The sequence below is a fragment of the Gobius niger genome, assembly GCF_951799975.1.
Source record: "Gobius niger genome assembly, chromosome: 22".
NCBI classification, from domain to species: Eukaryota; Metazoa; Chordata; class Actinopteri; order Gobiiformes; family Gobiidae; genus Gobius; species Gobius niger.
In genome coordinates this window covers 8,905,242-8,924,398 of record NC_136873.1, presented here as the reverse complement: position 1 = coordinate 8,924,398, position 19,157 = coordinate 8,905,242, and the positions used below count along the sequence as shown (strand labels likewise).

The window sequence follows — 19,157 nt, the reverse complement described above, 5'->3', positions numbered from 1 at the left end:
AATCCATCAAAAAAGTGACAAAAATCCATCAAAAAAGTGACAAAAATCCATCAAAAAAAAGACAAAAATCCATCAAAAAAAGTGACAAAAATCCATAAAAACATGACAAAAATCCATCAAAAAAAGTGACAAAAATCCATAAAAAAATGACAAAAATCCATCAAAAAAATGACAAAAATCCATCAAAAAAGTGACAAAAATCCTTCAAAAAAGTGACAAAAATCCAGCAAAAAAGTGACAAAAATCCATCAAAAAAGCGACAAAAATCCAAAAATTAACAAAAAATATATATATATTAAAAAAAACAAAAATTGTAAAGAATAATTATAATCGATTTTTTGCGATTATGCTAATTTTGTAATCGTTTACTGTTGTAATCGAAATCGTAATCGAATTTCGATTAATTGCACAGCCCTACCATACACATGTCTGAATCCTGAAATATCCCTTTAAGTTTGTAAATGAGGGGTGTGCAGATGCCGTCCCACACTGTCAAACGTCCTTACAGTTTGTCAGGCCATGAAAACCGGAAGTAACAGAGCTTAACTCGTTTCTAGCTGCCGCCTTCATGTGGATCCATGTATTCACATCCTTCTGAATCAGGGAAATACTGTTTTACCGCCACATCCGCATCGATAAAGCTACGTTTAGAGTAAAAACATGTCCTTCATCAGATCTGTGTGATAAACAACAGAAGCAGAAACGCCACAGTAATGACTGCACTATAATTACAGATGACACACTGTTTATTCCAGTTTATGTGTCAGTTTCCCGACATTTACGAAGCTCGTGATCGTGAACGAGCTCGTCTGCCAAACAAAACGCTCCACATTCCTTCACGGACACAAAACAATTCAATAAAACGCGACGTTTCTTCATTAAAAGTGCTCCTCAAAGCCGAGGGTTTGTTGACAGGAGGAAGCGGCTTCACCGGGAAGTGGCTAACGCTGTGCTAACAATGCTAACACGGCTAACGGCTAATGCAGGCAGAATTAAAGCCACGAATAAATCCTCAGAATCTAATCTTTTATATATTTCCGATGGTTACACACGCGTGGCGCACATGGCCGGACTCACAGTGAAGATATCACGTCATGTTTATGCGCTACACGTTTAACAACAGTCGGAATTAACGTTAGCTGCTAGCCGCGGCTAATGCTAACGTAGCGGCTACTGCAGAAAACGCCCCTTCGTCAACCCCTGCCGTGTTTGTAACGTGTTTATTCATGACTTTAAAGGGAACAACGCGGTACTGACGGCGTAACAGCCCGGAGAGTGTGGACCCAGGTGTAAAAACGCGAATACGGGTGTCAGGGTGAAGAAAAAACACAAGAAAACGCTGCCCTGTTAGCAGCTAGCCGTTAGCATTCACAGACTGTGCCTGTCAACACAAAAACTGCGCACAGATGACTTTAAACTCGTCCACATCTGTCCCTTCTGCTTCTGTTTACATCTGTCAAGGCTTCCTGGATCAGAGGAGCGCGTGTTCGAACTGGTTTCATGTTTTAAACCCTCAAATGTGCTGCTTTTAGGCCCGATCCATTCAAACTGTTTCCAACACTAACACAGCCAGATCCCTTTACTCCATGTTTATTATTAAAAACATACAAGAAGAACCACCGGGCCACAGAGAAGCAAACCTGTGGAGCTCAGTCTTTACTCACACGTAGATGATGGACATGAAGTGCATGAGCCACAGCACCAGGAACAGTAGGAGGCCGAACACCGCCAGGCCCTGCATCAGCAGCTCCAGGGCCGCCATGGTCAGGCTCCTCAGGCTCCACAGGAGGCTCCTCAGGCTCCTCAGGCTCCACAGGAGGCTCCTCAGGCTCCTCAGGCTCCACACGAGGCTCCTCAGGCTCCCAGCGACACACCGAGCCCCGCGAGCCCCTCTCAGAGCCCCTCTCAGCGCCCCTCTCAGCCCGGAGAGAGAGCGTCACAGCCGGTGTAACGATCTGATCCGCGCCCGTGTCTGAATCTGTGCATCGCTTTGGAAACTCCACAGCGCCCCCTATGGAGACGTGCGCGCTCTACCTCCGGGGAGAATGTGATGAACTCCTGACACACTTGTTCCACAGGAAGACGCGACATAGTTCAGATGATTCATAAATACTTTGTTCTAGAGCAGCGGTTCTCAACCTTTCGGAGCCGCTTCGTGACCCCCATTATAACAGTGACCCCCCACCCGGGCTATTGTGAAATATAAGTTCTCATAATGTTGTTCATAGGACCAAATTTTATTTTATTTATTTACTTATTATTATTATTTTTATTATTACTATTTATTATTATTATTATTTTTTTTCCATGTCTTTTAATTTATTTATTTTTTTTTTCCGGGGGGTTAATTTTTTTATTTTGGGGATTTTAGCGACAAAACTGAGACAAAACAAGGATGAAAATGTGAAAAAAGTGCCAAAAAATTGAGAAAAAATTGAGAAAAAATTGAGAAAAATTTGACAAAAAAGTGAGAAAAATTTGACAAAAAATGGAGAAAAATTTGACAAAAAATGGAGAAAAATTTGACAAAAAATTGAGAAAAATGGACAAAAAAGTGAGAAAAATTTGACAAAAAAGTGAGAAAAATTTGACGAAAAAATGACAAAAATTTGACAAAAAAGTGAGAAATATTTGACAAAAAAGTGAGAAAAATTTGACGAAAAATGGAGAAAAAATTGACAAAACGTGATAAGAATTTGACAAAAAAAATCAAAAAAATTGACAAAAAAAGTGACAAAAAATGTACAAAAAAGTGACAAAAAATGTACCTGACTTGTCAATAAACAAAAAGTTAAAAAAAAACAAATGGCTGAAATAAAATTCATGAAACTACGAACAAATAATGTCCGTCTGGTACAATAGCAAACACATGCGCTACAATAAAACATTAGATTGTTTGCTAACGAAAATGTGTATATTTTATCTAAATGATCTGGCGACCCCACAAATTTGAGAACCACTGTTTTAGAGAAGTTGTAACAGGCCCCACACCTGGAAGACACAACATAATCATTCCTCACTTTCCTCAAACATCTGTAACATCCCAATTCTCCACAAGGATGAGTTTATGGACACATTTCAGGGTCACTTCACAGGATCAGCAGAAATGCAAGAAAACTAGTCCAATTATTATTAAGAGTTTAAAGGAGCTATACCTGATGTTACTCCTAGAAATTGAATATTTTGTCCTCCTTTAGTATATTGTAAACTGAGCGTTAATGGAGAACAGTGTGTATCAAATAAAATAAAAACATCCATTTTATGAACTTTCAGGCGAGTTTTCTAGCATTTTTGTGAAAGTGACCCCTGACCTATAAACATGTCCCTGTTCAGAATTTGGATGCTACAAATATATGAGGAAATGTACGAATGAGTTTGGACCACAATTATGATTTTAATTTAGGGGTTTCCTCTTTCATTGTTTGCTAACCTCTTAACTCCCGTCCGAACCGAGAGCATTTTCTCCAGTTCAGCTTTACCCAAATCCTGTAGGCCAGTGTAACGCCTCATTTGAAAGCTAAGACCTACAAAACTAAATTGATCTTTTTCCTCACATCATCAGATTTTGTTTTTTTCATCAATTTGTTTTTTTTGGGTCAAATTCTTATCACTTTTTCGTCCATTTTTTCCTCAATTTTTGGTCAAATTTTTCTCATTTTTTGGTCAAATTTTTGTCCATTTTTGTCGGTTATTTTCTCACTTTTTTCACATTTTTATCCTTGTTTTTGTCTCAGTTTTGTTACTATTTTCACACCTTTTTTCCAGAAGCTTTTGGATTGGGGTAAAGCTGCAGAAAATGTGCTCAGGTCAGGTGGGAGTTAAGGGGTTTAACATCACGGAGCCGGCTAATCAGCTATGTGCTAACTCACGGCTAATCAGCTATGTGCTAACTCACGGCTAATCAGCTATGTGCTAACTCACGGCTAATCAGCTATGTGCTAACTAACGGCTAATCAGCTATGTGCTAACTCACGGATAATCAGCTATGTGCTAACTCACAGATAATCAGCTATGTGCTAACTCACGGCTAATCAGCTATGTGCTAACTCACGGCTAATCAGCTATGTGCTAACTCACGGCTAATCAGCTCTGTGCTAACTCACGGCTAATCAGCTATGTGCTAACTCACGGCTAATCAGCTATGTGCTAACTCACGGCTAATCAGCTATGTGCTAACTCACGGCTAATCAGCTATGTGCTAACTCACGGCTAATCAGCTATGTGCTAACTCATGGATAATCAGCTATGTGCTAACTCACGGCTAATCAGCTCTGTGCTAACTCACGGCTAATCAGCTATGTGCTAACTCACGGCTAATCAGCTCTGTGCTAACTCACGGCTAATCAGCTATGTGCTAACTCACGGCTAATCAGCTATGTGCTAACTCACGGATAATCAGCTATGTGCTAACTCACGGCTAATCAGCTATATGCTAACTCACGGCTAATCAGCTATGTGCTAACTCACGGCTAATCAGCTATGTGCTAACTCACGGCTAATCAGCTATGTGCTAACTCACGGCTAATCAGCTATGTGCTAACTCACGGCTAATCAGCTATGTGCTAACTCACGGCTAATCAGCTCTGTGCTAACTCACAGATAATCAGCTATGTGCTAACTCACGGCTAATCAGCTATGTGCTAACTCACGGATAATCAGCTATGTGCTAACTCACGGCTAATCAGCTATATGCTAACTCACGGCTAATCAGCTATGTGCTAACTCACGGCTAATCAGCTCTGTGCTAACTCACGGCTAATCAGCTATGTGCTAACTCACGGCTAATCAGCTATGTGCTAACTCACGGCTAATCAGCTATGTGCTAACTCACGGCTAATCAGCTATGTGCTAACTCACGGCTAATCAGCTATGTGCTAACTCACAGCTAATCAGCTATGTGCTAACTCACGGCTAATCAGCTATGTGCTAACTCACGGATTATCAGCTATGTGCTAACTCACGGCTAATCAGCTATGTGCTAACTCACGGATTATCAGCTATGTGCTAACTCACGGCTAATCAGCTATGTGCTAGCTCACGGATAATCAGCTATGTGCTAACTCACGGCTAATCAGCTATGTGCTAACTCACGGCTAATCAGCCATGTGCTAACTCACGGATAATCAGCTATGTGCTAACTCATGGCTAATCAGCTATGTGCTAACTCACGGCTAATCAGCTATGTGCTAACTCACGGCTAATCAGCTATGTGCTAACTCACGGCTAATCAGCTATGTGCTAACTCACGGATAATCAGCTATGCGCTAACTCACGGCTAATCAGCTCTGTGCTCCGTGAGTTAGCACATAGCTGATTAGCCGGCGTCCTGCCATTAAACTCTTAATAAATGACTTTTTCGAAATTCCATTGCTAAAAGTACATGGAATTTTTGGGTCGGACCCCGACACGTGACCGGGGGTGGGCGGGGCTGTGGAGCTCTACTACGGAGCCCTGGAAGTGACATCAGACAAAAAAAATTTGGTGAGTGAAAAAAAAAAAAAAAAAAAAATTGGTAGAAACATAAAAATGTAAAAAAAAAATTACACCATTTTTTTTTTACATAATTATCCCGGGATATGTGATAAAAAAAAAAAAATTCTATATATTTTTTTTTTCACCCCCACATTTTTTTGTCTGATGTCACTTCCAGGGCTCCGTAGTTTTCTTTTTAGCATTGAGGGATAGGACTCAAACATCTTCTTACAGGACCAAACGCCTGACATTTACAGAGGAGACGTGAAGATCTGACGGACCAATGAGTCTGATCTGTTTCCACAAGAATGACCTTCGACCACAGTTTCTTTATAAACAGATTTATTTATTTACAAGAGTGTTTCTTTATGTACAGAACTGTGGTGGCGTGAAACCTCCAGGCGCCGAGTCTCAGTGTAAAGAAAAGTGTCTGTCCCGGATCAGAACACCTGGATGAGCTCGTCCCACTGGCCCGTGATCGGTCACACCTGGATGAGCTCCTCCCACTGGTCACAACACCTGGATGAGCTCGTCCCACTGGTCCGCGGGCCACACCCCGTTGTCCATCACGTTGCTAGGAGACGTCTTCCAGTCCCAGGTTGCCGTGGGAACGCCCCAGCCGTCCCCGTAGTTGGCGCGGACGTAGTCGAGCGTCTGACACGGCACTCGCACCTTCAGCTCCAGGAACTCCGTCCAACACAGCGAGAAGCGCGGGAACACGTACCTGAGGCGAGAGGAGAGCAGACAGGACGGTTTACACAGAGGAGCACGTGGCAGAGGCGAGAGGAGAGCAGACAGGACGGTTTATACGGGCTGGGGAAAGTCAGAAAAGTCTTTATGTCTCACTTGAACTTGCGTCCCGTCCGAGCCTGGGTTCCTCCGTTCCACGTCACGTCTCCGTCCTCGTAGAAGAAGAAAATGTCCAACTTCACGTCGTCCAAGACAAAAGACAACTCCAGGCTGTCCCCCACCTGAGACAGAGACACGTCCCACAGAGACAGAGACACATCACTAACCCACCTGAGACAGAGACACAGAGACATCAATGACCCACCTGAGACAGAGACACGTCCCACAGAGACAGAGACATCAATGACCTACAGAGACATCAATGACCTAGAGCAGTGGTTCTCAACCTTTCGGAGCCGCGACCCCCATTATAACAGGTAAAGGGGTTCGTGACCCCCCACCCGGGCTATTGTTAAATATAAGTTCTCATAATGTTGTTCATAGGACTGCATTTTATTTTATTTATTTACTTATTATTATTATTTTTATTATTACTATTATTATTATTATTTTTTTTCCATGTCTTTTAATTTTTCTTTTCTTTTTTTTCGGTGGGTTAATTTTTTTATTTTGGGGATTTTAGCGACAAAACTGAGACAAAACAAGGATGAAAATGTGAAAAAAGTGCCAAAAATTTAACAAAAAATTGAGAAAAAACGGACAAAAAATGATAAGAATTTGACAAAAAAGAATCGAAAAATTTGACAAAAAAAGTGACAAAAAATGTACCTGACTTGTCAATAAACAAAAAGTAAAAAAAAACAAATGGCTGAAATAAAATTCATGAAACTACGAACAAATAATGTCCGTCTGGTATAATAGCAAACACATGCTACAATAAAACATTAGATTGTTTGCTAACGAAAATGTGTATATTTTATCTAAATGATCTGGCGACCCCACAAATTTGTCTCGCGACCCCCATCGGGGTCCCGACCCCCAGGTTGAGAACCACTGACCTACAGAGACATCAATGACCCACCTGAGACAGAGACACGTCCCACAGAGAGAATATTAGAGAGTTTAAAGGAGTTGAACCTGTGACCTGCTGTGGGGGTGAAAGGAGTTTAAAGGAGTTGAACCTCTGACCCGCTGTGGGGGTAAAGGAGCTGAACCTGTGACCTGCTGTGGGGGTGAAAGGATTTTAAAGGAGTTGAACCTCTGACCTTCCCAAAGCGGTGTTTCAGCCTCAGTCCGGCTCGGGTTAAAGCCTGGACCAGGTCTGGTCTGAAGTCTCTGATGAAGATCCCGATGTCCACGTCTCTGCTGTAGGAGATCACCCCGCACTGCCGCATCCAACCTGCAGGGGGCGCATTATTACTAACAGACCTCTGCCTCAACCCGACCTGCAGGGGGCGCATTATTACTAACAGACCTCTGTCTCAACCCGACCTGCAGGGGGCGCATTATTACAGTTACTAGTCCAACCTGCAGGGGGCGCATTATTACTAACAGACCTCTGCTCAACCCGACCTGCAGGGGGCGCATTATTACAGTTACTAGTCCAACCTGCAGGGGGCGCATTATTACTAACAGACCTCTGCTCAACCCGACCTGCAGGGGGCGCATTATTACAGTTACTAGTCCAACCTGCAGGGGGCGCATTATTACTAACAGACCTCTGTCTCAGCCCGTTAGCGTGTCGTTAGCGTGTCGTTAGCATGTCATTAGCGTGTCGTTAGCATATCGTTAGCATGTCGTTGGCGTGTCGTTAGCATATCGTTAGCATGTCATTAGCGTGTCGTTAGCATATCGTTAGCATATCGTTAGCATGTCATTAGCGTGTCGTTAGCATATCGTTAGCATGTCGTTGGCGTGTCGTTAGCACGTTGTTAGCATGTCGTTAGCATGTCGTTAGCGCGTTGTTAGCATGTCGTTAGCGTGTCGTTAGCGCGTTGTTAGCATGTCGTTAGCGTGTCGTTAGCAAGTCGTTAGCATATCGTTAGCATGCCGTTAGCGTGTCGTTAGCGTGTTGTTAGCGTGTCGTTGGCATGTCGTAAGCGTGTCATTAGCATGTCGTTAGCATGTCGTTAGCGTGTCGTTAGCGTGTCGCTAGGATGTCGTTAGCATGTCGTTAGCATATCGTTAGCATGCCGTTAGCGTGTCGTTAGCGTGTCGTTAGCGTGTCGCTAGGATGTCGTTAGCGTGTCGTTAGCGTGTCGTTAGCGTGTCGTTAGCGTGTCGTTAGCGTGTCGTTAGCGTGTCGTTAGCGTGTCGTTAGCGTGTCGTTGGCGTGTCGTTGGCGTGTCGTTGGCGTGTCGTTGGCGTGTCGTTAGCGTGTCGTTAGCGTGTCGTTAGCGTGTCGTTAGCGTGTCGTTAGCGTGTCGTTAGCGTGTCGTTAGCGTGTCGTTAGCGTGTCGTTAGCGTGTCGTTAGCGTGTCGTTAGCGTGTCGTTAGCGTGTCGTTAGCGTGTCGCTAGCATGTCGTTAGCATGTCGTTAGCATGTCGTTAGCATGTCGTTAGCATGTCGTTAGCATGTCGTTAGCGTGTCGTTAGCATGTCGTTAGCGCGTTGTTAGCATGTCGTTAGCACGTTGTTAGCCTGTCGTTAGCATGTCGTTAGCGTGCTGTTAGCGTGTCGTTAGCATGTCGTTAGCGTGCCGCTCTCACCCAGACACGTGCCGCTGCTGATCCAGAACGGGACGTGGATCTGACCCAGAGTCTGGACCGAGATCTGGAGCAGGTTCCGCACTTTCCTCCTGAAGTCGAGCGCGGCCGGGCCCGAGTCCTGCGGGAACGTCTGCCCGGCGACAGGGCGGGGTTATTTACCGTTACCATGGAGACGCGGTCACAGAGCGTTAGCCGAGAGGCCGCGAACTCACCTGCAGGAAGCGCCGGGCGTCACGGTAACCGCACTCCAGGAAGTGGGCGTGTCTCTGCTGGGACAGGAAGTGGGTGACGTTGCGCGGGACGCGGACGTCCAAACCGTCGATCACGGAGAGCGCGACCTGCGGCCGTTCATACGCCCCCTGGTGGCGGCCGTAGTCCATCAGCGCGAAGGGGAAGCTGCGGTCCTGGTCCGGCCCGAGCCGCAGAGCGCCGTGCCAGAGGAACCCGCTGCCTCCCCCGCCGCGGTCCACGAAGAACACGAGCTGCGGAACAGACACTCAGGGTAGAACACGAGCTGCGGAACAAACAGGGTAAGAACGAAGAACACGAGCTGCAGAACAAACAGGGTAGAAACGAAGAACACGAGCTGCGGAACAAACAGGGTAAGAACGAAGAACACGAGCTGAGGAACAAACAGGGTAAGAACGAAGAACACGAGCTGCGGAACAAACACTCAGGTAGAAATGAAGAACACGAGCTGCGGAACAAACAGGGTAAGAACGAAGAACACGAGCTGCGGAACAAACAGGGTAGAAACGAAGAACACGAGCTGCGGAACAAACACTCAGGTATAAACGAAGAACACGAGCTGCGGAACAAACAGGGTAAGAACGAAGAACACGAGCTGCAGAACAAACAGGGTAAGAACGAAGAACACGAGCTGCAGAACAAACAGGGTAAGAACGAAGAACACGAGCTGCGGAACAAACAGGGTAAGAACGAAGAACACGAGCTGCAGAACAAACAGGGTAAGAACGAAGAACACGAGCTGCGGAACAAACAGGGTAAGAACGAAGAACACGAGCTGCGGAACAAACAGGGTAAGAACGAAGAACACGAGCTGCGGAACAAACACTCAGGTAGAAATGAAGAACACGAGCTGCGGAACAAACAGGGTAAGAACGAAGAACACGAGCTGCGGAACAAACAGGGTAGAAACGAAGAACACGAGCTGCGGAACAAACACTCAGGTATAAACGAAGAACACGAGCTGCGGAACAAACAGGGTAAGAACGAAGAACACGAGCTCAAGCCCGGCTCCATAAAGGCTGCTTCATGTACCAGCTTTATTGACGTTATTAGCTTATAATGCTTGTTTTCACAGGATCGATGCGAGCTAGCTGTTAGCTGTTAGCTGTTAGCTGCTAGCTGTTAGATGTTAGCTGTTAGCTGCTAAACAACTTGCTAGCTCCGGGAGAAAACCAATCGGCCCAATGATGGTGGTTTAAATGACTTTACTCGTGCATATTTCATGTTTTCACGTGAGCGATCGGAGCTTTAGCTTGTAGCATTAGCTTGTAGCATTAGCTTGTAATAATAATAATAATGCCTTACACTTGTAATGCGCTTTACAAGCCTGTATTAACAAGTTTCTCAAAGCGCTACATTGTCGTCATTATTCATTCACTCCATACTCGGTGGTGATAAGCTACTATTGTAGCCACAGCTGCCCTGGGGTAGACTGACGGAAGCGAGGCAACCAGTCTGCGCCATCGGCCCCTCCGACCACCACCAACCACTCACTCACACACCACATTCACCCCAGGCTTCCTGGTGTTACCAAACGGTCTCCCATCCAAGTACCGACCAGGCCCTTCCCTGCTTAGCTTCCAAGATCTGACGGGATTGGGCAGAGCAAAGGCGGTATGGCCTGTTCAAAGCTTGTAGCATTAGCTTGTAGCATTAGCTTGTAGCATTAGCTTTCTCCGGAGGTAATGCTATCAGGGCATCCTCGAGGCCCAAACATATTCCAGCCGCTCACCAATTTCTCCAAAAAGTTCAACATTTCCCAACATAAGGCCCTGGACACACTGCTCGATCTCTCGACGCCATTATTCAGTCATAAATACTGACGTGTGTGACGTGTTTCACCTGGATGACGTTGCCGTGGTGACGCAGCAGCAGGTGCAGAGGGACCTGGTCACCTGACACGTCCAAACCGACCAATCGTGGGTCTTCTCCTGAGAATGGAAGCAGTTTTAGCTGATGTTGTACATGTTTTAGAAGTGTTGAGGGTCTGGGGAAAACAATCGTGACTATTTTATTTACGAAATCGCCCCAGCCCTAGATAGTGTACATTAGGGCTGTGCAATTAATCGAAATTCGATTACGATTTCGATTACAACAGTAAACGATTACAAAAATAGCATAATCGCAAAAAATCGATTATAATTTTTTTTGCAATTTTTTTCCTAATTTTTGGATTTTTGTCACTTTTTTGCTGGATTTTTGTCTTTTTTTGATGGATTTTTGACATTTTTTGCTGGATTTTTGTCTTTTTTTGATGGATTTTTGTCTTTTTTTGATGGATTTTTGTCACTTTTTTGCTGGATTTTTGTCACTTTTTTGATGGATTTTTGTCATTTTTTTGATGGATTTTTGTCTTTTTTTGATGGATTTTTGTCTTTTTTTGATGGATTTTTGTCACTTTTTTGCTGGATTTTTGTCACTTTTTTGATGGATTTTTGTCATTTTTTTGATGGATTTTTGTCTTTTTTTGATGGATTTTTGTCTTTTTTTGATGGATTTTTGTCACTTTTTTGATGGATTTTTGTCACTTTTTTGATGGATTTTTGTCTTTTTTTGATGGATTTTTGTCTTTTTTTGATGGATTTTTGTCACTTTTTTGCTGGATTTTTGTCACTTTTTTGCTGGATTTTTGTCACTTTTTTGATGGATTTTTGTCACTTTTTTGCTGGATTTTTGTCTTTTTTTGCTGGATTTTTGTCTTTTTTTGATGGATTTTTGACATTTTTTGCTGGATTTTTGTCTTTTTTTGATGGATTTTTGTCACTTTTTTGCTGGATTTTTGTCACTTTTTTGATGGATTTTTGTCTTTTTTTGATGGATTTTTGTCTTTTTTTGATGGATTTTTGTCACTTTTTTGCTGGATTTTTGTCACTTTTTTGATGGATTTTTGTCACTTTTTTGATGGATTTTTGTCACTTTTTTGCTGGATTTTTGTCTTTTTTTGCTGGATTTTTGTCTTTTTTTGATGGATTTTTGTCACTTTTTTGCTGGATTTTTGTCACTTTTTTGATGGATTTTTGTCATTTTTTTGATGGATTTTTGTCTTTTTTTGATGGATTTTTGTCACTTTTTTGATGAATTTTTGTCACTTTTTTGCTGGATTTTTGTCTTTTTTTGATGAATTTTTGTCACTTTTTAGCTGGATTTTTGTCATTTTTTGATGAATTTTTGTCACTTTTTTGCTGGATTTTTGTCATTTTTTGATGATTTTTTGTCACTTTTTTGATGGATTTTTGTCACTTTTTTGATGGATTTTTGTCATTTTTTTGATGGATTTTTGTCTTTTTTTGATGGATTTTTGTCACTTTTTTGCTGGATTTTTGTCTTTTTTTGATGAATTTTTGTCACTTTTTTGCTGGATTTTTGTCCCTTTTTTGATGGATTTTTGTCATTTTTTTTGATGGATTTTTGTCATTTTTTTTGATGGATTTTTGTCATTTTTTTTGATGGATTTTTGTCACTTTTTTGATGGATTTTTGTCTTTTTTTGATGGATTTTTGTCACTTTTTGCTGGATTTTTGTCATTTTTTGATGGATTTTTGTCTTTTTTTTGCTGTATTTTTGTCTTTTTTTTGCTGTATTTTTGTCTTTTTTTTTGATGGATTTTTGTAATTTTTTGATGGATTTTTGTCTTTTTTTTGCTGGATTTTTGTCTTTTTTTTTTATGGATTTTTGTCACTTTTTTGCTGGATTTTTGTCTTTTTTTGATGGATTTTTGACATTTTTTTTGCTGGATTTTTGTCTTTTTTTTGATGGATTTTTGTCTTTTTTTTTATGGATTTTTGTCACTTTTTTGATGGATTTTTGTCTTTTTTTGATGGATTTTTTTCTTTTTTTTGATGGATTTTTGTCATTTTTTTGATGGATTTTTGTCTTTTTTTTGATGGATTTTTGTCATTTTTTTTTGATGGATTTTTGTCTTTTTTTTTATGAATTTTTGTCACTTTTTTGATGGATTTTTGTCACTTTTTTGATGGATTTTTGTCACTTTTTTGATGGATTTTTGTCTTTTTTTTGATGGATTTTTGTCTTTTTTTTTTGATGGATTTTTGTCTTTTTTTGATGGATTTTTGTCACTTTTTTGATGGATTTTTGTCACTTTTTTGATGGATTTTTGACATTTTTCTGCTGGATTTTTGTCTTTTTTTTTATGGATTTCTGTCACTTTTTTGCTGGATTTTTGTCATTTTTTGATGAATTTTTGTCACTTTTTTGCTGGATTTTTGTCATTTTTTGATGAATTTTTGTCACTTTTTTGCTGGATTTTTGTCCCTTTATTGATGGATTTTTGTCATTTTTTTGATGGATTTTTGTCTTTTTTTGATGGATTTTTGTCAATTTTTTGATGGATTTTTGTCTTTTTTTTTGATTGATTTTTTTAAAGGCAACAAATAATCGTTTGAATAATCGTGATTTCAATTATGACAAAAATAATCGTGATTATTATTTTTTCAATAATCGAGCAGCCCTAGTGTACATGTTTTAAGTGAGATAGTGTACATGTTTTAAGTGAGATAGTGTACATGTTTTAAGTGAGATAGTGTACATGTTTTACCCGTGGTCAAGGTCCAGCTGAAGTCCTTCTGCTCCAGCGCCGTCAGGAACCCGCTCTGAGGAAACAGATCAGTCCAGATGGAACCCTATTGTACATGTTTGATGTATTATTATTATTATAGAGAGGTTTGGCGCCCCCTAGTGGTGGCGCCGGCACTGCAGCAGCTGCACTCACGTCATGTGACCAGTGCCGGGCGTTCAGGCCGAAGGCTGTGATTGGTCGGCCGCACAGGAAGTCGCATTGACGACGCCCCGGTGCATCTTGGGAAAGCGAGTTCAGCGCCACCACGTCGATCAGGAACACGGGCAGACGGCTACTATGGGCCACGGACAGGAAGGTCCTCACAGCTCCCTAAAGAGGAATAACAGTTACTATAGAAGGTCCTCACAGCTCCTACAGAGGAATAACAGTTACTATAGAAGGTCCTCACAGCTCCTAAAGAGGAAAAACAGTTACTATAGAACAGGGGTCGGCAACCCGCGGCTCCGGAGCCGCATGCGGCTCTTTCATCCTTACACTGCGGCTCTGAGTGGCTTGGGAAAATAAATTACAAAAAAAACAAAAACCTAAATATTTAATTAAAGTGTGTTTTATTTGTGTTAGTTCTTTAATATTTTAGTTCTAAATTGGAAGATTATTGTGATCTTGACATGTTAGAATAAATATATTTTATTGTTTTTCGTCGCTCAAAATAAACGTCATACTCGTGAAAGCCGGTATACCTGCCAAAACGCCGCCTTTTCCTCCTCCTGCGGTCGTTCCTCCTGATGTTTGGGAGCCAGTCCCTGCCACCCCTTTTGCCCCCCCGCTGGAGAACCCCACTGTTATATATTTGTCCCGATTTTCCCCGCGTTTGTGGGGAAAAAAGGGACAGTAAGAAGCGCCTTTCCCGCGGTCCCTGAATGCATCTCCCACGCTCGCACCAAAACAACAGCGCGTGGTTCCAGCAGCTCCATCATGGAGAAGTTAAGGCTTATTTACAACCTTAGACACGTAAAACAAGCGGCGGTGGGCGCGGGGCAGGTGAAGACAGGCCTGTGTTTGTGGATTATAAAGTTTTTTCAACTGGAGCTGAGGACTGACCAGACGAGTGAGAATCATGGATAAAGAGGTTTAAGAGCAGCGAGTTCGACGGATCCTCAGAAGATCGAGTGCACAGTGAGTGTAGTGTTTTTATCCTTATTCTGTGGAGTAAAGTCAGCCCAAATTGTGCGGCTGTTGCACGGACTTATCTGACATGAAGCGCGTGCGTTTGTTGATGTGTTTGCCCGTGTTACACGTTGACAGGAGTGAGGTTGAACTGGTGTGACTGTCCCATAGACTGAAAAACTATTGCTATTCTCCAGTATATGGACAGGCCGGAGCTGGTGTATTTGCTTTTTGTTTAACCCGATTTGGCGAGAGCCCAAGGAGTCAGGGGCGCACGACGGAGCGAGATCTCTCTGCTCCGCCTCCACCCCGGTGAGCGCGGCAGCGATCTTTCCACATTCAGCCAATTCTTGACAGATTTTTGACAGAACGCGACAATTCCCAATAACTCGCAGCAGCTCGCAACAGCGCGGGAGCATATTCGTGACCGTGCGTAATAATTCGTGCCATTAATCGTAACACGCAGTAACAGGTCGCAACAGTTCGCGGCGGCGCGTGAAACCTCTACCCCGAATCACCCACATTCGTGATCCTCGGCCACGGATGTGGATTCGTGGCATTCGTGACTTGTCGTCGTTATGTGTAAACCCAGCATTAGATGTCAAAAAGTATTTGCGGCTCCCAGTGTTTTCTTCTCCGTGGAAACCGGATCAAATGGCTCTTTCGGTGTTAAAGGTTGCCGACCCCTGCTATAGAAGGTCCTCACAGCTCCTAAAGAGGAAAAACAGTTACTATAGAAGGTCCTCACAGCTCCTAAAGAGGAATAACAGTTACTATAGAAGGTCCTCACAGCTCCCTAAAGAGGAATAACAGTTACTATAGAAGGTCCTCACAGCTCCTAAAGAGGAATAACAGTTACTATAGAAGGTCCTCACAGCTCCTAAAGAGGAAAAACAGTTACTATAGAAGGTCCTCACAGCTCCTAAAGAGGAATAACAGTTACTATAGAAGGTCCTCACAGCTCCTAAAGAGGAATAACAGTTACTATAGAAGGTCCTCACAGCTCCTACAGAGGAATAACAGTTACTATAGAAGGTCCTCACAGCTCCTAAAGAGGAATAACAGTTACTATAGAAGGTCCTCACAGCTCCTAAAGAGGAAAAACAGTTACTATAGAAGGTCCTCACAGCTCCTAAAGAGGAATAACAGTTACTATAGAAGGTCCTCACAGCTCCTACAGGGGAATAACAGTTACTATAGAAGGTCCTCACAGCTCCTACAGAGGAATAACAGTTACTATAGAAGGTCCTCACAGCTCCCTAAAGAGGAAAAACAGTTACTATAGAAGGTCCTCACAGCTCCTAAAGAGGAAAAACAGTTACTATAGAAGGTCCTCACAGCTCCTAAAGAGGAAAAACAGTTACTATAGAAGGTCCTCACAGCTCCTAAAGAGGAATAACAGTTACTATAGAAGGTCCTCACAGCTCCTACAGAGGAATAAGTTACTATAGAAGGTCCTCACAGCTCCTACAGAGGAAAAACAGTTACTATAGAAGGTCCTCACAGCTCCTACAGAGGAATAACAGTTACTATAGAAGGTCCTCACAGCTCCTACAGAGGAATAACAGTTACTATAGAAGGTCCTCACAGCTCCTACAGAGGAATAACAGTTACTATAGAAGGTCCTCACAGCTCCTACAGAGGAATAACAGTTACTATAGAAGGTCCTCATAGCTCCTAAAGAGGAATAACAGGTACTTTAAATCAGTGTTTCTGCATTAACCCCTGATGTTAAACCAGCCCAGTCTAACTCAGATGCCCTTCCCCGGATTGTTATAAGACTCACACACGTCACTCACCCATTGGCTGTCAGGGCTCAGGGGGCGGGGCCCGGACTGAAACAGGAAGAAAACAAAATTTATTAATTTAATCAGAGATTCAAGAGAGAAACGTAGAAACGTACAAATGTTTCTCCTCATCTTTATTCACAAACTGACGACATAATCCTCTAACCCTCCGCTTTAACCACGCACATCTTCTACAGTTCAGCTTTACCCAAATCTAAGAGCTTCTGGTAAATGCAGACGAAAACAAGGATGAAAACGCAACAAAAAACAACAAAAAGCAACAATCACATCATAAAAAAACGGACGTAAACATGACAGAAAAAGTGTCCAAAAAGGCAATAAAACGTAAAGATGAGTTTTGTAGGTCTTAGCTTTCAAATGCGGTGTTACACTGGCCCATAGGCTGTAAACTCTCAGGTCCATAAAGCTTTTAGATTTGGGTAAAACCTCCCTGCAGGGTCATGTTTTAAACCCTGTCTGCCTCTAACCTCCTGATTCTGTCCTCGAGGATAAACACAATATTAAAGAAACGCGCTGTTTACCCACCTTCGTGACGTACTTCCGGTAGTAGTACACCTGGAACAGCAGGAACGCGCAGCTGCCGAGCGCGAGCACGTACAGCAGCGCGCTCCGGTTCACTCGCACCATTCGCCCCTCGTGCACGCAGCGGGAGCGCGGCTTTAACGGCGGGAAACGGGAGCCGCGGCGGAGACGCGAGCGTCGAGCCTCCGCCGAGCCGCCGCCATCTTAGAGTCTTTCACTTCCGGAGCGGAGCCTTCAGAGTAAGAGCCGGAGCGTCACTTCCGCCGCCATTTTATTCTTTATTTAACACATTTCCTGGAGTTATGGGCTATATGCACAGTGACCCCACGTGATTTCCGCCTGGACAGTCAGCCAGAGGCTGTCCTTCCTGTCTGTCATCTCTTCCCATTAAAAATTAGCAGGTCCCACAGAAATGAAGCAATGGCTTAAGATTTGGTGAAGGACAGCGAGTAAAAGTTCGGATGTGGCTGAAGCAGGTTAAAAAATATTACGTGAGACGTAACGACTTCACTGGAGGAAACTCCGTGTTCATAACGGTGGATGTTTTTGTCTTGAAGCTAACGCGGCTAACACAAAATAAAAAATAAAACTAGCGAGGCGTTTGGAACGAGCCAGCGCAAAAAAGAATCGTCCTGTTAGTAGTTTAAATAATATTTACTTGTTTACATGTTATATTATCATTTTTCAACACTAGCCTTTAGCTCTAAGATAAAAGCTCCTACCTTACGACAGCTGGCGTTTCCTTTGGGTGCTGGATTCACAGCGAACATGATGTTTGTAATACGTTGCTGTGACTGTCCATCAGTAACTCGTTGTCCTTAACCAGATCCTGAGCTATCTCTATTTTTGTGTGGGAATCTGCTAATTGTGAACGTAAACGACCAGCGACAGGAAGTGCTGCGTCTGGCTGACTGTCCAGGAAGACGCCACGTGGGGAAACTGTGCATATAGCCCATTGTTGATCATGATCTACACTGGAAGTCACACATTAATAACATCATAATGAAATCATCAAAAGCAATAGCGATATTATATAAATCTAGATATATTTTAACCCAAGAGAGTTTACTTCCTATATATAACTCTTTAATCATGCCGTATATAACTTGTTCACACAGACTTACTGGTCTGAGCTCAGAGGAGGAGAGACGTTTGTAAAGAAAAACAAACATTACACATTACATTTTTTTAAGCTATTCCTTATTTTTTCTCCCTAATCTTACCCATTTCCCCCCAGTTTATTCTGTTCCTTTATTTAAACTCAAGAGAAAAGACTCAAAATGCTCAAAGAACTAAACTCTCTTTGTTTTCACTTTTTGCAACGATTTCAGATTCATTTTATTTTTTTCAGAAATTTTACACATATTTTTCATGAACAGTTTTTACAAAATCTCTCACATCAGGCTCAGTCCATCAGCCAGAGGAACAGAGCACATTTAGTACAGTTTGGCTTTACCCAAATCTTAAAAACACAAAAATGCTTAAAAAATGTGACAAAAACACGGCAGCAGTGCAGGAAACAGACTCGTTCAGATCAGTTTTGTAGGTCTTAGCTTTCAAATGAGGCGTTACTCTGGCCTATTGGCTGTGAGAAGCTTTTAGATTTGGGTCCATTTTCATGATCTGATCCAATCCGATAACCAAACCCCAGTCAGATCATCTTAGATCAAGTGTAGATCCTGTGGGACAGGGTTGCCAGGTCTGGGCAGCCAAACCCGCCCAAAAATATCTGAAAACCGCGGAAAACCCGCGGACATACGGCGCGGCTGGAATCTTCAATATTGTTTACGAGTTAACAGAGCCCATGAGCTCCTGCGATGATGAGAAACCGCCCCTATTTCCCCCCCTTATTGAAAAGCAGCTCACAGAGCCTTGGATTTGCCTTCGAAATAGTGATTTTGATCAAGTCAACATTGATTACAGCAAGGCAAAAAACCACGGACCTGGCAACCCTGCTGTGGGGCCAGTTGTTCTCAGGTCTGTGATCCAGTCCTCGTTTTAATC

The 19,157-nt window shown here is 42.7% G+C and overlaps 1 protein-coding gene across 1 annotated transcript in view; it reads right to left on the bottom strand.

Annotated features, from left to right (window-relative positions):
- ugcg (UDP-glucose ceramide glucosyltransferase) overlaps nucleotides 1-1,992 on the bottom strand; it is a 30,969-nt gene extending 28,977 nt beyond the window's left edge. Inside the window, exon 1 of the mRNA XM_079580988.1 lies at nucleotides 1,665-1,992. Coding sequence (XP_079437114.1) covers nucleotides 1,665-1,762 — 98 coding nt within the window. The 5' untranslated portion in view covers nucleotides 1,763-1,992. The remainder of the gene's footprint in view (nucleotides 1-1,664) is intronic.
- Between the last annotated feature and the right edge of the window lie 17,165 nt (nucleotides 1,993-19,157).